The following is a 17,924-nucleotide window of genomic DNA, read 5'->3' as shown; positions in this document are numbered from 1 at the left end:
GACTTCTTCCAGTTTCTGTAAGTTCATCTGCATAAAACTTTAAATATAATGTATTCTTGTTTTCATTTTATATACATACACATCAGCAGATTCTTTATAATGTAGCTTAAAAATTTTGGCAAATGTTCTGAAATATTTGGAAAGGCAAAGAAAAGCACTTGTGACTATTTTGAAGCTTTACTTTTTCTCATGATCATCAGTGAGTTTGGTCTTCATTGTTCATTCTATATTATTTTATGAATACTGTACACAAAATTAAACCAATCTGTAAAGCAAATTACTAAAATTGCAATTACTTTGAAAATCCTACAGCTGGCACTGGGGGAAGCATGAACTCTCTTGAATGATGCTCCATGACAGATGTTGAGATTTACTGGGAGATGTTGCTAACCATGAGCCAACTAAACCAGACCATTATCCAGTGCCTCTTAAAGCTGCATAACCAGGAATCTCCAGTCAGATTCCTAAAAGTGGTCATAACATGTGCCTCTCTGGTATCTTATTCCTCCAAATTCATGGCTGTTTGGATAAACAATGGGATTCCCTACCAGTTGTTTTACCTTATAGTAGAACAAACAATTTCTTCAGTGTTACTAAGTGTATGTAAGGGATAGTTTTAAGTGTTCAATTTCCACATTGAATTTCAATTTTTGTATTTCCATCTGGATTTCCAAGGTTCACACCTAGGAATATAATTTATACCTTTACTCACAGTTTCAGTCTTATAATAAGTGGAGAAATTCAATCCCTCAAGAAGGCTTCTCTTATTTATTTTTGTTTGTTTGTTTTTGTAGGGAATTTCAGAGTATACTCATTAATTCCAATTTTTTTTTAGACTATACACACGAGCAGGATGTAAGCAAGATCAGTCAGTCAGCATTTTGGTGTCCATGTTGTAATACATAGTTTATTAGTATAACTTGGAGTAGGTTAACTGCCTGAGTATATTTAAAATGAGAGATTGGTGCATTTAGTGCTTTAATCCTGGTCTAATCAATACGATTTCACACAGTTAAAATTGTCATTAAGGAGCTAACACATACTTTCTGAATATGATCAACAATAAGAAGCTGAATTCAATAAAAGCAATTAAGATATTCCAGGTTCCATTCAACTAAGTATGTGTAGTACAGTACAGTATTTCCTAAAACAAAAAAAATATCAAGTTGAAGTTCTTTGCCTCATTCTCCAAAATATAACTTCAGTCATTAATGAGTTACCCTATTCTCAATTTTGGACAACCATCACATTTCATTTGGGAAACTATCTCCCGTATGATCTGTATGAGAACTCCCAGCACTTCAATTTAATTTTTTATTTTTAACCATAGAGGCTTTGCTGGAATATAGAGCAGAAGAATCATTACTGTAAAACAGATTTCTTACCTCTGATGGATGTCCAACTCTTATAAAGGTACAAACTGGATCAAAAGCTCCTGTTCCACAAGCCAGAAGATGTGTTCTGTTGTATCGGTGAAGGACACGGACATAATTAGCACATTCGTCCTAGTTCACAAAAAATATAAGCACAGGAAAATCTTAGCATTTCTGTTAAAAATGATAAAAAGTAAAATACCTTTCTTTTTTTTTAATAACTTAGGTGATGTCAGATGATGCTCTGCATACTGAGAATTTCTTTTCTGTTATTTATAAAATTTTAGTTCTCTCACTTTATACTAGTACTTCAATGTCACCAAATCCATGAATGGACACTTACAACGCATTTAGAAATTTAGAGCTCTGATTTATCACAACTCACTCTAGGCACTTATCAGGAGTTATTAAATTATAAAACATATTTTGTGCTTCTTTAATCTCAGATACATTTCACAAATCTAGATATTTGTATATTTGTTTTCTTAACTTTTATTAGATACACTAGGCATTAAACTGAGAGCGGAGATGTGAACAATCAACAAATGGCTTATCTGTCAAGTTAAATGAACTTTATCTCAAGAAAGTAACACTTTTTTCTTTTTCCATAAGACCACTGCATATTTTTTTTCATCTATAATGCATTGCTAATCAATACTTTTTATATTGTATAGCCTCATGCTTTTTTAAGTTCCACCATTCAAGCCCTCCTTTGAAGAATAAATCATTCATTTCCCCCAAGGCAATACCCTGGGACACATTAGTGTATTTGCATCTTCATAAATATTACGATTAACAAAATTACAAGCATTGCTTTGAGTTGTGGGGTCATTACCCTTCCTTTGCTAAACTGGAAACAGAGACTGAATAAAGCTATCTATTTGTTTTGGGACTCCACTGACTTGGTTTATCAGGGTGTTTAGGATTATGCAGTATTTTCTGTGTTTGGAAAAAAAATTCTGTTCATTTTCTTTAGTTGTGTGATGTTTCTGCTACTCAGATCCTGGGTTTTAAGATGGTAATACCAAATGTAAGACAATTGTAATGAGATTAATCTCAGCTAACTATAGCTATTCTAAAGTTTTCAGTTCTAATCTAAGCTTTTCTTCTAGTCTCTTTCAGTAGTCAGTGAAGAAGCTCATATATCTCCAAAAAGCAAATAAATCTATCCTAAAATTAAAGAAGTGCAAAAGAGAGTGGGGGAATTTCATTTTGGAAATTTTTCTCTCCTTCACTCCGGTTTTCAGACTAGATGAGAAAAATCTTGGGTCTTAATCACCATGTAAAGTTAATGTCCCAGAGAATAAGTCTGTGGTGGAGCCATGGAAAGAATTCACATAGCCACATTAGATTCAAAACTAAGAAACTGCCTTTCTTCTTTCTTCAGTCCTTTGCATCATTCAGCGCAAGTCTTAAAATTTATGAAACAACAACAAAAAAAGAATCATACGGAAAAAATATCCTTTGTTATATGCTTCTCCTTAGCCTTTCAATGAGAGAATATATCATGGTAATTGAGAAGTTATTTTTGCCAATAGTATGGTTGACTCAAAGATAAGGGCTTAAAACAAAATAATGGGGAAGAGAGAGTAATCAGCAACCCTGTGAAGGAGTGATGGACAAGATCAATGAGCATGGACATATAGTGATGTGACAGGAATTGGAACACAAAATCAACAAAAAGGGATCACTTTCAGCACTTAAATGTAAGCAAGGAAGTACGTACCAGGAACCATTAGGGAGAAATCACCCAAAACCTTTCTAGGAACCCAACAATCTGGAGTGCCTCTCATGAGTTCCTGTACACTAATTCATGCAGTAGGAGCAATAAAGATGACGAGTTAGGGATTTGCATGCAGTTGCAACACTATGATCTTGCTGCGATCATGGAGATTTGGTTGGATGGCTGCCATGAAGGAGCATTGCAATGGAAGGATGCAGGCGTTTTAGGGAGGATAGGAAGGGGATATGATGAAGGGGTGTTGACCTTTATGTGAGAGAGCAGTTAGAATGCATTGAGTTCTGCCTGGAGGCGGATGAGGAGCCAACTGAGAGTTTGTGGGTTAAGATTAATGGGAAGACAGGGATAGGTGACATTATCATTGATTCATGTTCCGGGCCACCTGAAAAGGTACAATGAATGGATGAGGCCTTCTGCAGATAGATAGGAGCCTCACATTCGTAGGATCTGATTCTCATAGGAGACTTTAACCACACTGGGCATTGGTGCAGCAGGTACTGCTTTAGGTGTTCCTGCTTGACCAAGGGGGCTTGGATCTGATGCCGTCCAGAGCTCCCTTTCAACCTCAGTCATTCACTGAATCTTTAAAGGAAGCAGGTAACCTACACAGGCATGTAACCTGTTATATAATTAAATATGTCTATGCAAAGGACAAATGAAACTTGTTTAATATCACATGTTTCTGGAAACTTAAAAAAAAATTGTCTTCTGTGCAGTCTCTCACCTGGTCAGGATTTTTTAGACCCACTGAAAAAAACCCCGATATGTCAGTTGACAGACAGAGGAGAAATGAGCTTAGTGGGATGACATCATCAGGACACCAATTAGCACACAAAGACAGAAATATCCATTTTGCTTGTGCTTCACAAATATTTTGTAAACAGCAGCAGTGGAACGGTAACATGAAGGATGCTTTGTAATTTTTAAATAGATGCTTCACTTAGCACTAATGCTCTTCCTCATTCTCCCTCCCTGCCCAAGTATGACCTTCCTGACTTATAACCCTCTGTTCTTTCTCTGTGCTGTTGTGCTATTTTATCCATGGTTTCCTTTTGTTATCCACATATCTCTGCAGCTCTTGATCTTTGTTTCAAAAGTGCTTTAGAAGAAGAGAGATCTTAGGATTATTTTTCTCTCTGCATGGGTTATAGATTCTTTTTTCCTGCGCATCTTCATAGAAATGCCTGACATTTTCTGCAGATAAAAACAGGATAAGACAGACACCAAATATAGAAAAAGTAATTCCAAATGGCTAGGCTTTATCAAAATTATATACGAATTGGAAAGGGTGCTATTCTGGGAACCATAAAGCAACTAGACATTGCTGCTGGCCCCACTAATAATATCCTATACAGGTAAGAAGGAAGAGATGCATCACACAGGAGAACATTAAAATAAGTCATCTTCCTACTTCCTATTTAAACTATTAAATATTGTTATCTTTAGGAGACTCCATAGATGCATTACTAGATCTGTGGAACTTTATTAATCTTAAGCTTCTCAGTGTGAAAGTTAGTCATCGCAACAGAATATGATTTCTATTTCTGAATGATTTCCAATGCTGATGCAATAATTGAAAGGGTCAAAAGCTCTCAAACCACAGGCCAACAGGTGTGTTTCCTGGCACACTGGATGAGAGCAGGATTTCATCCCTGGCTTCAACTGAATCAGAAAAGCATAGCCTGAGTTTAAGATGTTAAGAGTAGGCTTTTCCAAATGTCTGTTGCAAGTTTTCTGAAACTGTGTTTATGACTAAAATACTTCAAGTTTTAGTACTACAAGATATACTGATAACCTTATACAGGTTATAAAAGCTTACCAAAATGTCCTGTTGTTTAATATCGATACATCTAGTAGAGAATGCATAAAGTTTCTCAACACTGAAATGCTTATTACATATCAGTCTTGCATAATATTATTTAGGCAGTTAGCACCAGGTCTTTTGCAAATGAAAATAAGGAAATAGCATGGAAATAAAAGAAGTATTTGACAGATAACTGATGGGTATTTTTTTTTCTCAAAGACTTTATATTGTGAAAAGTAGAATTCAGAACTTACACATGCTGAACTGTTGATTTTAAGCTATAATATTATTGGCTATAATATTAAGCCAATATTAATTGATGGTTATAAAAAATGAATATGAAAAGGCAAATGATAGAAAAGGTTTTGTTTGCAATTTAGCTTCTTTTTGGGTTGAGAAACTGCAGTACACTGAGTACAGAGCGTGCTAATAAAAATTACTAAGAATCCCTTGGAATTAATTAGCCATACTCGCTCACATTGTCCCACACATAATTAGGAGTCACATGAGGATCAGAATATTAATCGGTACTGTTTGGTATTAAAATATTTCCAGCTTTCACAATTTTAATGTCTTTTTCTCAGAGACACCAATTCTGGAGTCTTGTGGTTTTTTTTTTACAAAATCTGTGCTTTTGTTTTTAAAAACTGAGGCATCCAACTTTCACAGCACAGGGAAAATATGGGAGACATATTAATTTTTTTAAATGATCACATTCATTCCAGTGCACTTTTGAAGGCACAGTAGCAGACTGGATTTTAAAAATTTTCAAATTTTAGGGAATCTCATGAGTCTGAGAGGGAAAACTTTGCATTGCATCGGAACACCCAGAACTATTTATGTATTTATTTAACCCAACAAATATTATCAAAATATCAGAAAATACATCTCTTGTGTAGAGCTGAAGGAAAGATGATAGAGCTTTAACTGTAATAACAACCTATGGCTATGGGTAGTATTAAATAAAACTGAAGCTGAAACAGTTCACATTTTGTATTCATTTAACATGATGTTCAGATAGTACAGAAAAGCACTATATTCAGCCAAAGGCACCTGAAAATCTCAAGGCTTCAAAAACATCCAGAAAAATGCAATGAATTTCTAATGTAAGTACAAAATGATCAGTTCTAAGCCAGGTTAGTGTGAGGAGTAATGTACTATGCTGTTATAATAATAATTATTATTATACTATTTTCCATCTGATTCACCCATTCTCTTGATGTGGACACTTCTCTTCAAGAAAAATTTTTATTGTTTCCTAGACTTCACTCTGAATATGTGGTGGTTATCATCAAGGCTGCTAGTTTGCTGTGCTTTTGTGGAAAACAGTGTGCCCTTCTATGTTCCTATCACTGCTGCTGTAAAACTATCATCATTATCTAATCAGTGTGAGCTCTTGCAACTGTGAGATTTATTAGGTGGCTTATGTACTGTGTATTTATGAGTTGCAGATAATGAGCTTGGTGCACTGCAAAATTATAGAGAGCTTCTATCCAGAAGAACTTTCATCCCGTGGTGTAAATGATACCAGACTCTTTGTGTTGGTGAGCTTTCATGTCTTTTTCTGGGAAATGATTAAAGTTAAAACATTGAATCACAAGAACAGTAGAGCTTCTGGTTTCATTAAAATACAATACTTATATTAGTATGCCAGAAAACCTATAGGGCAAAAGTATACGTTATAATTACTGATAATTTAGTTGCTTTTTAAATGTATTCTAGAGAGTCTGAATTTTAAAAACGATTTGGAATGAAAAAAGTTTAAACACAGAAGAGTACTGTATGTGTATGAAAAGAAAGAGAAAAAGAACTGGAAGAAGGGAATTATTAAGGTACCTTCTTTGGTATCACTAGAAAAAGCTTTAGGAGAAAGTTCAAATGATCAAAATGTTCATTGCTTGTTTATGAGATGCTTTAAAAAGCAATTAAAATAATAATTCAGTATATTCGTAGTGGTTGCACATTTTTAAGCAGTAACACTTAGAATTATTTCTCTGCTTTGATCTGTCTGAAAGTTAGACATGCCTGAATCCTTGTTTTTGGATCAGCAAAAGCTGTAATTAAAGTATATTCCATTTGTAATAGATGATACTTACAGCATCTCTTCCTTTAATTATGCATTCTTCTGCTTGAAGAGGTGTGCTAGGCCAATGTATCTAAAGAAAGAAAACAAATAAACATAGAAAATAATTCAATTTGTAGTCTGATATGTTAATAAAACTTTTCCACTATTTCTCATGTGAGATTCTTTTACTGTACGTTATTACATTTAATCAAGCTTCTGTTACATTTTTAACAGACTTCAAGACAAATAATTATCCTCTAAATATCTATATAAGTATGCAATAATGAAAAAGATATTTTGTGTCATGAAAGTTTTGCTTGGGTTAACTCAGCTAAACTAATACTAGCAAGGAGAATACAAAAGAAGTTAATATATTAGACAATTTATATAAGTTCAGTAGAAATGTCATTGATAAATTTTGAGTGACTGGCAACAATTTCCCATAAAGCATTAATTTTGAAGTGCTGATTTCCTGCTTTAAGTGGTACTTAGGAAAGAAACTGGCTTATAGGAGGTCATTGAATGTCCTTGTGGGAATAAGACCAGCTCTTCACAGTGTATTGCTGAATGTGAAGCCAAATTACACAAGTAGAATATTTTTTTCAGTTACTTACTGCTTAAAATTTATTCTTCATTACAAATGCATGATTTGTTTGGATGAGGACAATGTTAAACAATGACTGAGCAGACTGAAATGATTACTTCATTTCTTAGAATTTTTAAAAGTGAAAACAAAAACATGTTCACTTCAGTGATATCTAGCTTGGCTGAAATCAAGTGTGAAAAAATGTCTCATCATTAAGACATTTTTGTCAGTAGTGTAATTATTGTTATTCTAAATTAAATCCTTCTCTTAAACTTTTTGTGCAGTTGTATTAATTGAGTTTTCTTGAAGTAATTCTAACATCCCAAAATCTAAGTATTTGAGATAAATTATAAATTGTGGAGGTCTACTAGAAAGTGCTTGAAATCACAGAATCATAGAATGTTTTGGGATGGAAAGGACCTTAAAGAGCATCTAGTTCCAATCCTCCTGCCATGAGCAGGAACACCTTCCACTAGATCAGATTGCCCAAGTCCCTATCCAACGTGGCCTTGAACACTTTCAAGAATGGGGCATCCAATGATTTTGTTTTGTCATTTTACCTGTCAGTGATGCAAGAGAATGTTAGGAATGAAGAAACTGAGAAAACACATCATGAATGAAACACTTGATTCTGTAACTTAATATCAAATATATTGTGTGTAGGTGATCATTTTTGTATTCGGATACTTAGTCCCAGTGCTATTCAAAATATTTTACATACACATTCTCCACTTAAGGGATGCTGAATTAGATGCATAAACACAATTAAGAGAGAGACAAAACTCCAGGATATAACTCAATTTTCACCCACTGTCATAAAGTTTGAAAAGCAGCTCCAGAGTAAACAAGGATTTGTTCCTTAGCATACTCTGAAGAGAAGTGGGGGATGTGTGTCTCTTGCAGAGGTGAAGGGCTCTGCCTCCTGAGTGAATTACTCTCATCAAAAGGCTCATGTCCAGCAGGAGCTATCCAGTATCCCTGTATCTACCATTTCTACCGCGGATCTGCTTTCTAAAACTGTCTCCTGCATAATGTCTTCTACAAGTGAAATCCTAGATCTGCTGTTGCCTCAGCTTTGTGTGTTACATAGTGGGATACGCATCATAGCTTGTTGTAGCTAAAGGTGCCTAACAAAAGGATAAATTAAAGGGGTCATCTCTGTACCTTTTCCAACAGATGTGCAGAGGTGTAGAAATCTATCTTGGATGCCTATAGCCATTTATCTATGTCTCAGACAAATCCATGTTTATAGCCCAAAGTAGATTTCTACAACACTTACGGGTCTCAAGACAAATAGACATTAAGAGTTTGATCTCTTCAAAATTCTTATAGACTAGAGGCTAAAAGAGACTCTGACTTTTCTGTCATAGCAAATTAAAAAAAAAAAAACAGAAAAAAGCTTTTATTTCTTTTAATCCCCAAAACAGAAAATCCGTTTGGTTTGTCTGTTATAATAATTTGCAAAGAAATTGATAGTGAACGCCTCAAGGTAGTAACATTATATTAAATGATATTTGTGTAATTATTTCATTTTTCCTTTACTGGGATAAATTGGATATGTTTGTACTGCAAGGATATCCAGATATTAACCAGCTGTAATGGTAGCCTTTAACTTGCCACATGTAAGCTTTCCTAATGTTTATGCTTTAGTGTTATAAAAACTACCAGTTTTAACTTTGAATTGGTTCTTTGCCAGGATTGAAATCTTTTGGCAAACTGTTGATCACAAGTGTTGGGAAATTTTTGTGTGCATCTAGACTGGAATAACATCATACTAACATAGATTTCACAGGGCTGCAAGCTTGATCTTTTGTTTGGACATAATTATTCAAAACTTGTCACCACTGCAGACTACTGCGAAGTAAATTTTTAAACTGCTTGTTTAATGATAGTTTCTCATCTTGCAGTACAATACTATTATCCCTAAGAACTGGATGGTATAATTCTAGCACTGTATTGAAGAGATAGAAAAAAAGCTGTGTTTAAATATACTCTTTATAGATTAAAAAAAAAGAAAAAAAAAGAAATTACAGGGCAGTACAAATGATAGCTGCTGAGTAAATTCAGAGAGGAAACAAAATTTAATTGGATCTGGAATCCTAATTAATATCTCCAAACAGCTTTCCTGTTCAGTCACTAGTCTCAAAAAACAAGATAGCATGTCTAATGAAAACTAATTTCAGGAAATTATATGAACTTTATAGCACTGTTAGCCAAAATGGACTACAGTGTTAGCTAGTCTGAACTCTAGAATATGACAGGGCAATTAAGCAATTCAACCTTCTGGCTGTTGTTTTGAGTTAGTAAATTGTGCTTAATGAACACATAGATTGTTTTTGTCTGAGGCACAAATTCTGAAAAAAATAACTGATTTTGTGTGATATATATTTTATGTACCAACATACATATCACCTTACCTCTTGGGAATTAATTCCAGGGAATAATCAAGCTCACTGCTAAATTATGTGCTTCTTATTTCCACTTGCATATTTTCCTGTGTGATATTCAAAGGAGATGCAAGCAAGGCCTTGTGTTCAGCCAGCTCCAGAGTGGAAATACAGCTAGCTTTACCAGGGGTAAGAAAGGCAGGATAAATTGTTGAGGTTCTATTATGTATTGCAATGGCTACATAAATCCTAATCTGAAGTTATCTCATACTGCACAAGAAACTGCAAGTTGAAACTTCTCTGCGCAAGCTTATGTAGGAAGGTTTCCCTTAATAGCAAGCCCTTCATGAACATTTTGAAGCAGCTATGAAGAACAACTACCTGTAAAGAGTTTTTGGACAAATAGGGAGTACAGTTTAATTTCCTTTCTACAAGAGAAAAAGTATAATCGACGGTTATCCTTCTCTGTGAGCTGTTAGATCAGTGGCAGTGAGCTACCAGCATTGATTCATTTGCTGTCAACAAAGATCTGCTCTGGTTATCATTAAAATTAACTTTTTAAAATTGGCACTAGATATCAAATAAAGTTCTCTATCAGCGTGTTACATCATTACCAGACTTTGGCTCAAATCCCGAATATGTATAAAATTTGTGTATGTATAAAAGTGTTGTGAAAAGAAATTATATCTGTAGAGAAAGCAAAAGTCACACGTAGAGAACTCTGAAGATTTGCTTTTACACATGATTTCAAGTACTTGTATGGCTTTAGTTCTCTGTAAATATTAATATCCACATTTCATAGTCTCCATCAGTCTTGCCACTGATGTTCTTAGGGTGTTAGAAACCAAAGACAGTATGTTTGTTTCAAAAGCTTATGGTAAGACATACTAAACACTGTAAGCAAGATAATTTCTGTGTACCATAAGCAAAGAGAGAAACAGTGAATACAGACAAATACAAATAAAAACAAATACAAAGTAGGCAAAAGAAATATGACAGGTGAAGAAGTGAGATAGTTAGAAGGACTATGCCATGGTTGAGATCTCTACTCAGAACTCCAGATTTCCCAGACAATGCAACAGGAATAGTTCTCTTCTCTGAGATATATTTTCCATTTGTACTAATCTTTTCTTTAATATATATTAATGGTGCTCAGAATAATATGTGCCTAATATAATTTTGGTAGGCATATACACAAACAATTAATAGTACACAAGAATAAAGCTCTGATCTATCTTTCAGAGTGGTACTTCATGTTTGACAGTTGAACTGTGCTGAACCTTAAGAAACTTAAATCTGTTTATTAAATGCAGACTGATGGGATACATGCCTCATACTCATTGCAAGATGAGTTTGCTGGAAATGCTGGATTATTTTGGCAGGCAATAAGTCTCAAAGAAAAGGCATTTTATGTCCACTCAGTATTTTGTTGTTTTCCTTTGGAGAACTTCTAATAATCTTTCTAGAACTATCTGAGGAACTACAGGGTCATTTTATGGCAGAACAGAGAGATTTCTGACCGGGAGTGGAGTTTAGTTTGGTTTTTAGAGAGCATGTCCATATTCCAAATTGTTGAAAATATGATGGCAATGGATTAAAACACATCAGCTACTTTCTAGAATGCAGAAAATAAAAAAGATCAATGAGATCTACCCAAAGATACCAATTTCTGAAACAGATACCTTTTGTATCCAAGAGAGAGAATAAAACCCAGAAACTTGCCTCCTTCTTATACTTTTGCTAGGTTATAACTGGTGGCTTAGATTAAGTAAACTAAAGTCTTCAGTTGGAAAAAAAAGGTCTAAGGCTAACCAACACATAGCTAAAGGCAGCTTAATATAAATTTTGATAAATGATAATGAATCAACCAGTCTCTTCCCAAGAACTTTCCCTAGCATATCTCATTAATTAAGCTATAACATAACATAAATGTCTCATTCTAGAATTTTCCTGATAGTGCAGTGGGACACTTAAATTTTCCCTAGCTATCACTGAATGAGATCTGTGGTGAGTAAACGTTGGGAAAAGAGAGAAGGAGCATGACAAGTTGAGATCCAGTGAGGTCATGTTTCCAAATGTGTAAGGTCAAGCTCCATTTATTCCAGTGTCTCATCTTTTGCACATCATAAAAGCAGGCACGCAGAGCTTTTACTAATTTGTCATATCCTGCACACAGGTCTCAAGACAGAGAATATAGTTTCAGAGTAAAGAGCTGATCTTCTATCTAAAAACAACAAGAAAGAGAGCAACGAATTTCAAGAGTGTATCCAGATGAGACAATGGTGGTTGGACAGAAGCATAAAATGTTGAATCCTATCATCTTTCTTCATACAGATTTACTGCCAAATGGGAAAGAAGGGAAAAAAAGCTCATTTTATAAAAACAACTGCTTCTTAAATATCTTCATATCCCTGACCTCTAATATCATGTCACAGGATGCGTATAATTTTTATCAAATGGAAAAGTTTACTTATACCTCAATGTACAGGACCACAGTTCAGTATGCAGTAGTGCTCTCTGAAGAGCTAAAAAGTATTGGTTTAATATATTTTATGTAGATAAATTATCAGATGGTCTCTCTGAGTATTTCCATTTCTCTGTGTGTAAGATCATCTTGCTTAAACTGTTTATAAAAAGGATAAAAATTGTCCTTTCACAATCATGGAGCAAACAGAGATAAGGAAGGCCCCTTAGGGCAGAGCTGAACAGGGTGTTGGCATGATAATACGTTATTCACTTACAAGTGGAGGAAGAAACAAAAGAATTTGATACATAAGTCTAGTGATCACTGCAGTACTAGAATCAACAAAAGTCAACTTTCTCTAGAAGTACTTTATTTACTTGCAGTTTCATTCATTTAATCATTTGAGAATGAATAAAAATAGATCAAAACACAAGGAAGAAATTTTAAAAACAAGGAAAACTGAAGTATTTTAAAGCATCTTTTATTCTTAGTCAGGATGACTGTGGGAGGAGCGGTGGTCTGACAACCTCACTTTGCCACCACATGCCTCCAGACCTAGCTACCAAGTGCAGAAGGAAGCCAGGACCCACATCAACTCTTACTCAAGTCTCTCTGCTTCAGTAGCCAGTTTGCCAATCAGCTGTGGTATCTACGATGTACCAAGCTGACTGGTATGACTACGACATGAACCACCCTTCTCTCACAGACCTCTGAGTAGACTTCAAATGAAATTTTCAGTCAATACTTACCAGCACTGGCTTTTAGCCAGTGATGCATTTTCTAAAGAGGGGTAGAAAATAATCGAAAGATTTTTGTTGCTTTTAAATAACTCTTATAGTTTGTGTACTTTTCTGAGGGGATGAGGGGAGGAGAGGGAGGGTGTATGTGTTTGATGTTTTTTTTTTTCTTTGTTGCTGTAGAAAAACTACTCTAATAAAAGGGAAAGATCATTCTGTAGTTACATATCAGAAATGTAAACATCAGGTGTATATAAAGTGCTGTGTGATGTTCTAAATTTTAGTACACATGCTGAAAAATAGTGAGAAATAACTTTCAATGTCCCCCAGCTCTCTTCGCCCAGAGTGACCCTTATGAGTTATTCCTGGAAATGAAATGATAACTGATGTATTTTTCTTACAGATAAACATGACATTAAAGTTCTTACACAAAATGTCAGCGTCTACAAGAACACCATTATCTGATTTCCAGTCATGCAAACTCTGATGTTCTGTCCTATGCATTATAACACAAAGTGACAAACATATACATCTTTTTACTCCACCTCTCGATAGTTGTTGCTGATTCGATCCAAACTGAGGGAGTACAAGAGGTCTCTTCCTCCCACGAACAGTCGCTCTTGATACTCATCCAGGAGCATTATATGAAGACCAAGATATCCAAATGGGCTATGAAAGACTGATGTCCTGTTTAAATCCCAGAGCTCTGAAATGCAATCAGAGTGTGCGTGATAAATACCAAAGAGCTTAGCATCATGGCTTCATTTTCATATCCTCCTAGGGAACTAGACAAGAATTTGTGAGACATTAAAATGCTAATCATATAATCTTTGAGTAAGAAAGAGACACAAAACACCTGGGAACAATTTTCAAAATGAGCCAGCTCTCTAGGAGACTTGCATGTGAATCTTCACATCATAATCTTTGTGCTCAATATATCAAGAGGTGAGGATGGGAGAGAATAAGCTTCCTCCAAAACATTTTCTGAAAAGGGAAAAACACTGCTTATGACATTAACTGTAAATGTGAAGAAAGGAATGAACTGATGCAAATTGAAAATTGCTGGAAATTATATCCTTGTATTTCACTCAGGCATGTCAAACTGCAGGCTTACTGCATACACAATGTTGTTCTGATTTTGTTTATTTTTGGGGGATTCCATTGGTAGTTTTAATCCCAGCACTGTCTTGGCTTAGTTCATGGAAAATATTGCCACTAAATTCAGTGAGAAGAGTCCGAAGTCAGTAAAATGCACACTCATAATTTTAAAAGTGATTACTGATTTTGTCAGGAAATATGTTGATGTGTTAAGACAAGCTGGGATTTAGCTGTGCATGGTCAAAGCTAAAGTCACTTCCACAGAGAAGGTGAAATTCATCCTGTGTAATGTTGCAGAAACTTGGAATCAGACCCCGGGAAGAAAGAAAGAGGCAAGCACCGGGGTCCTTCTACACTCTTGAGCAGATGGTGAAGGGCACAATCTGGCTTGCAGCAGTTCCAAGACGCTGAGAATCATTTTGCTTTGGGAAACCTCGAGAGAAGTCATTACAGAGACTGCCCTAGGACTGCCTCAGAAACAGCAGAGCTGGGACTGAAGGAAAGGAACTCGGTTATAGGATATTGTGATTAATTATTTTACTTCGAAGAAACAAAAATCACTCTTGATAACAGTTACCAAATTCCTTTTAGTTTATCCTCATAGCTATCCTTACTTGAAAGAAATTTAACATTCAATAGGTATATTAATATAAAATTTAGAATTTTAATAAGAAATTTAGCGTTCATTAAGTATATGAATTCAATCCAACAGACCATCCAACTCATTTTCATTTTAAATTATTATTTATGCGTGTTGTGATGAAGTAGTTTAGTAATTAGGTAAGTATGTTTTGTTGTAGTTGACCAAGTTCAGTTTAGGAGAGGACAAAAGCAACTGGTTTCTGAAAGTGGTTTCCCTAGATGATAAAATTTTTTTTAAAGGAGCCATTCAGCCTCACAACTGACTTTTTTCCTAAGCTATCTTCAAAAATAATTAAATATTTGTGGAGAACAGTTTTAATATTTAAGCTTTCCATAATACTTTTTAAACTGGAGGGGTCAAAACACTTTGTACATGAGTGAGTTTGTCCTGATTTAATAAACAGAAAAAATACGTTTTATTTGTCTAAACTTAATATACTGGCCATTCTTGGCAGTGATACATCTAGTACAAGACTGCATAGCAATGCATAGATGGTGCTTCTCTTGCCAAGCAAATCCAGAAGGCTGCTGTTTCAGAGCACTGCTTGCTTGTTATCAAACTAGAAGTGGCCTAAAATCAGAACTGGAAATTGTCTGCTGGTCCCAAACAAAACCATTTTTTAAACAATTGTAGAATATCCAGTATATTTTCTTTTGAAGTCTGTCCAGAAAAAAATAATTACATTTCAAAATTCTAGTTATATCCAGCCACAAAAGTACATGCTAGTAGCTTTCTCTGCTTACTTCCATGCTATCTTGAAGGCAAATTTTTCATAACTGAGACAAAATTTCTTGACATAGTTCAGAGAGATCATTCACCTGTTTTCAATAAGAATACTAAGCACTATGAATTCCTCTACCTGATTGTGTAAACAGCCAACCACACCTACAACTTTAATTGTCTTAAGTGATTGCTGAGAATATCAAACACCTTTCAAGATCAAACTTGTAAAAAGAGATATTACTAGCAAAGCACCAAAGCTATACTGGTGTGATTTTTCTGTGTGTGTTGAGACCAGCAAAGAAGTCGATCTGACATATGGAAGGGCTGGAAAAAAAGCAGAGAGACCTGGGGAGCAATTTGATTACCAAAACACCAATGTATTAGTATTATATATCTCCTTTGAAGGATATTAAGATTTGTGGACTTTGTAGGATATCTGAGATACTAGATTACAGAATCTTCTTAAAACTAGGAGAATAGCTTGTGGATCTTTGCACTTTGCAGTGCTGAGATACTCTGAGTCACTGAAATCAAAGCACAATTGGGAATGAAACACTTACGTTTAAAGCAACTTTTCCTAAAATCTACGCTCAGTTACTTTCAAGAAGCTTATGCTCATGAGAGTTGGGCTTCTGGTCATGCTCACATCTTTCAGCTGAACAATTCACATCCTTGATCATGCCTAAATTTGAACATGAGCCAAAAAGATAATGTTTTTCTAACTAATCCTAGGATTTAATAGCTGCAATTATGCTGAGCACATCTAACACATTTATAAGATCAGATATTACTGCTATTTTCTTTGAGAATCTGGCTAGGGAAAATATAATGCTGCCTGATATTTTAAAAATATTCTAGTTACTAAATCCATCACCTTAGAAATTCATTGAAACCCAGATATTCCTCTTTCCATAAAGAGGACAAAGCACAAGCTACTAGCTACTAGATTGGCAGGGAAGGATGGATGCATGCATTGAAACCCAGATATTCCTCTTTCCATAAAGAGGACAAAGCACAAGCTACTAGCTACTAGATTGGCAGGGAAGGATGGATGCTTTCTCCATTTCCTGCTCAATCTGTATAACAAAATCTTTGGGCTCAGGCAGAGTGAGCAGGAGGAGAGTGATAATTTAGTAGTTAGATTTCTTTTCTGGGAAAGATGTTCTGGCCCAAGTGCTCAGAATGGTCTATGCATTTTGTATTAAACAGATAATGGATAAAATATATAAACTCATTTAGCAAAGGGCCAGGTCCTCTCGACTAAAGATTTCAGCTGAGAAAAACCCTATAATTTCTTAAGATTCTATAGATTTCTGTGACAAAAAGCTCTTCCCCTATAAAGGTCTTATGTGAAGAAATGAAGAATAGTTTTTAAGAGAGAATGTATTGTTAGTGCTTGACACAGAGGACAAAGAAGAAAAGACCATTCCTACACCCATCAGTTGGTGAAAATGGACCTTCACGATGCCTCAGTGTAATCATCCATGCACTTGAGAAAATGCTATTTAGTTATTGCATTATAGTGCTTTGCCCTTTTAATATAAAACTTCTATACTGTAAGTAAAAACACACCCCTAAAATGTAAGTAATATTTTACTTCACAAAGAAATAATGGCTTCAAAATTTACATATTCATGTAAATCAGTGCACGTACAGTGAGAGCCTTAAAGCAAGTCAGGGCTGCTAGATTATGTTCCACAAAAGAACTACAATATCTGTGAAGAACAAATCTTGTTCTTTCCTGCTTTAAATGACAAGAATAAACCTGCAGATTTCTTGTCTGTGTGCCAGTGCTTGCTGGCAAATATTCAGACTGATCTTCGTACTGTACGAATCTAATTCAGTGAACATATTCACATTATATCCCTTTGAGAAGGTGGAGTCTAGTTATTTATCACTCAATGTTAGTTATATTTGTAATATCTGATTTTTTGATTTTTAATCTTTAGTATATAATTCTTTCTAAAATGGTGACAAAACAGTAATTAAAAAAATGATTTCACCATTTTTATTCTGTCAAGATTTTTTTGAATACAAGTGATGGATAACCAAAATATAATTAGGACATTAAATGCAAAAAGACTTGTGACTGCTTCAAAGTAGCCAGAGTATAGTGAATTACCTTGTATAGAAGGTAACATTTTATCAGAAATTAAAAACTTAGTGAGGAAGACATCGCTTTAGATGTGGAATACAGATTAATATCTTTTCAAATATATGTATACTTTTTTCCAGGGGGCAAAAAAGTTGCTGTTGCTCTGCTCTGTTTTCTGTAGCATTACATCACCACAACTGCAAAATTG

General features: G+C 34.9%; 1 protein-coding gene across 1 annotated transcript in view; it reads right to left on the bottom strand.

The window, feature by feature from the left end:
• SEMA3E (semaphorin 3E) overlaps positions 1–17,924 on the bottom strand; it is a 137,119-nt gene that overhangs the window by 57,639 nt on the left and 61,556 nt on the right. The window contains exons 2-4 of the mRNA XM_021384726.1: positions 13,703–13,863; positions 7,015–7,074; positions 1,386–1,505 (exon numbers count right to left, since the gene is read on the bottom strand). Of these exons, the coding sequence (XP_021240401.1) occupies positions 1,386–1,505; positions 7,015–7,074; positions 13,703–13,863 (341 nt within the window). The remainder of the gene's footprint in view (positions 1–1,385; positions 1,506–7,014; positions 7,075–13,702; positions 13,864–17,924) is intronic.

The sequence above is a fragment of the Numida meleagris genome, chromosome 1 (assembly GCF_002078875.1).
Source record: "Numida meleagris isolate 19003 breed g44 Domestic line chromosome 1, NumMel1.0, whole genome shotgun sequence".
NCBI lineage: Eukaryota > Metazoa > Chordata > Aves > Galliformes > Numididae > Numida > Numida meleagris.
The sequence above is the reverse complement of the archived record's forward strand: the minus strand, read 5'-3'. Positions and strand labels throughout refer to the sequence as shown.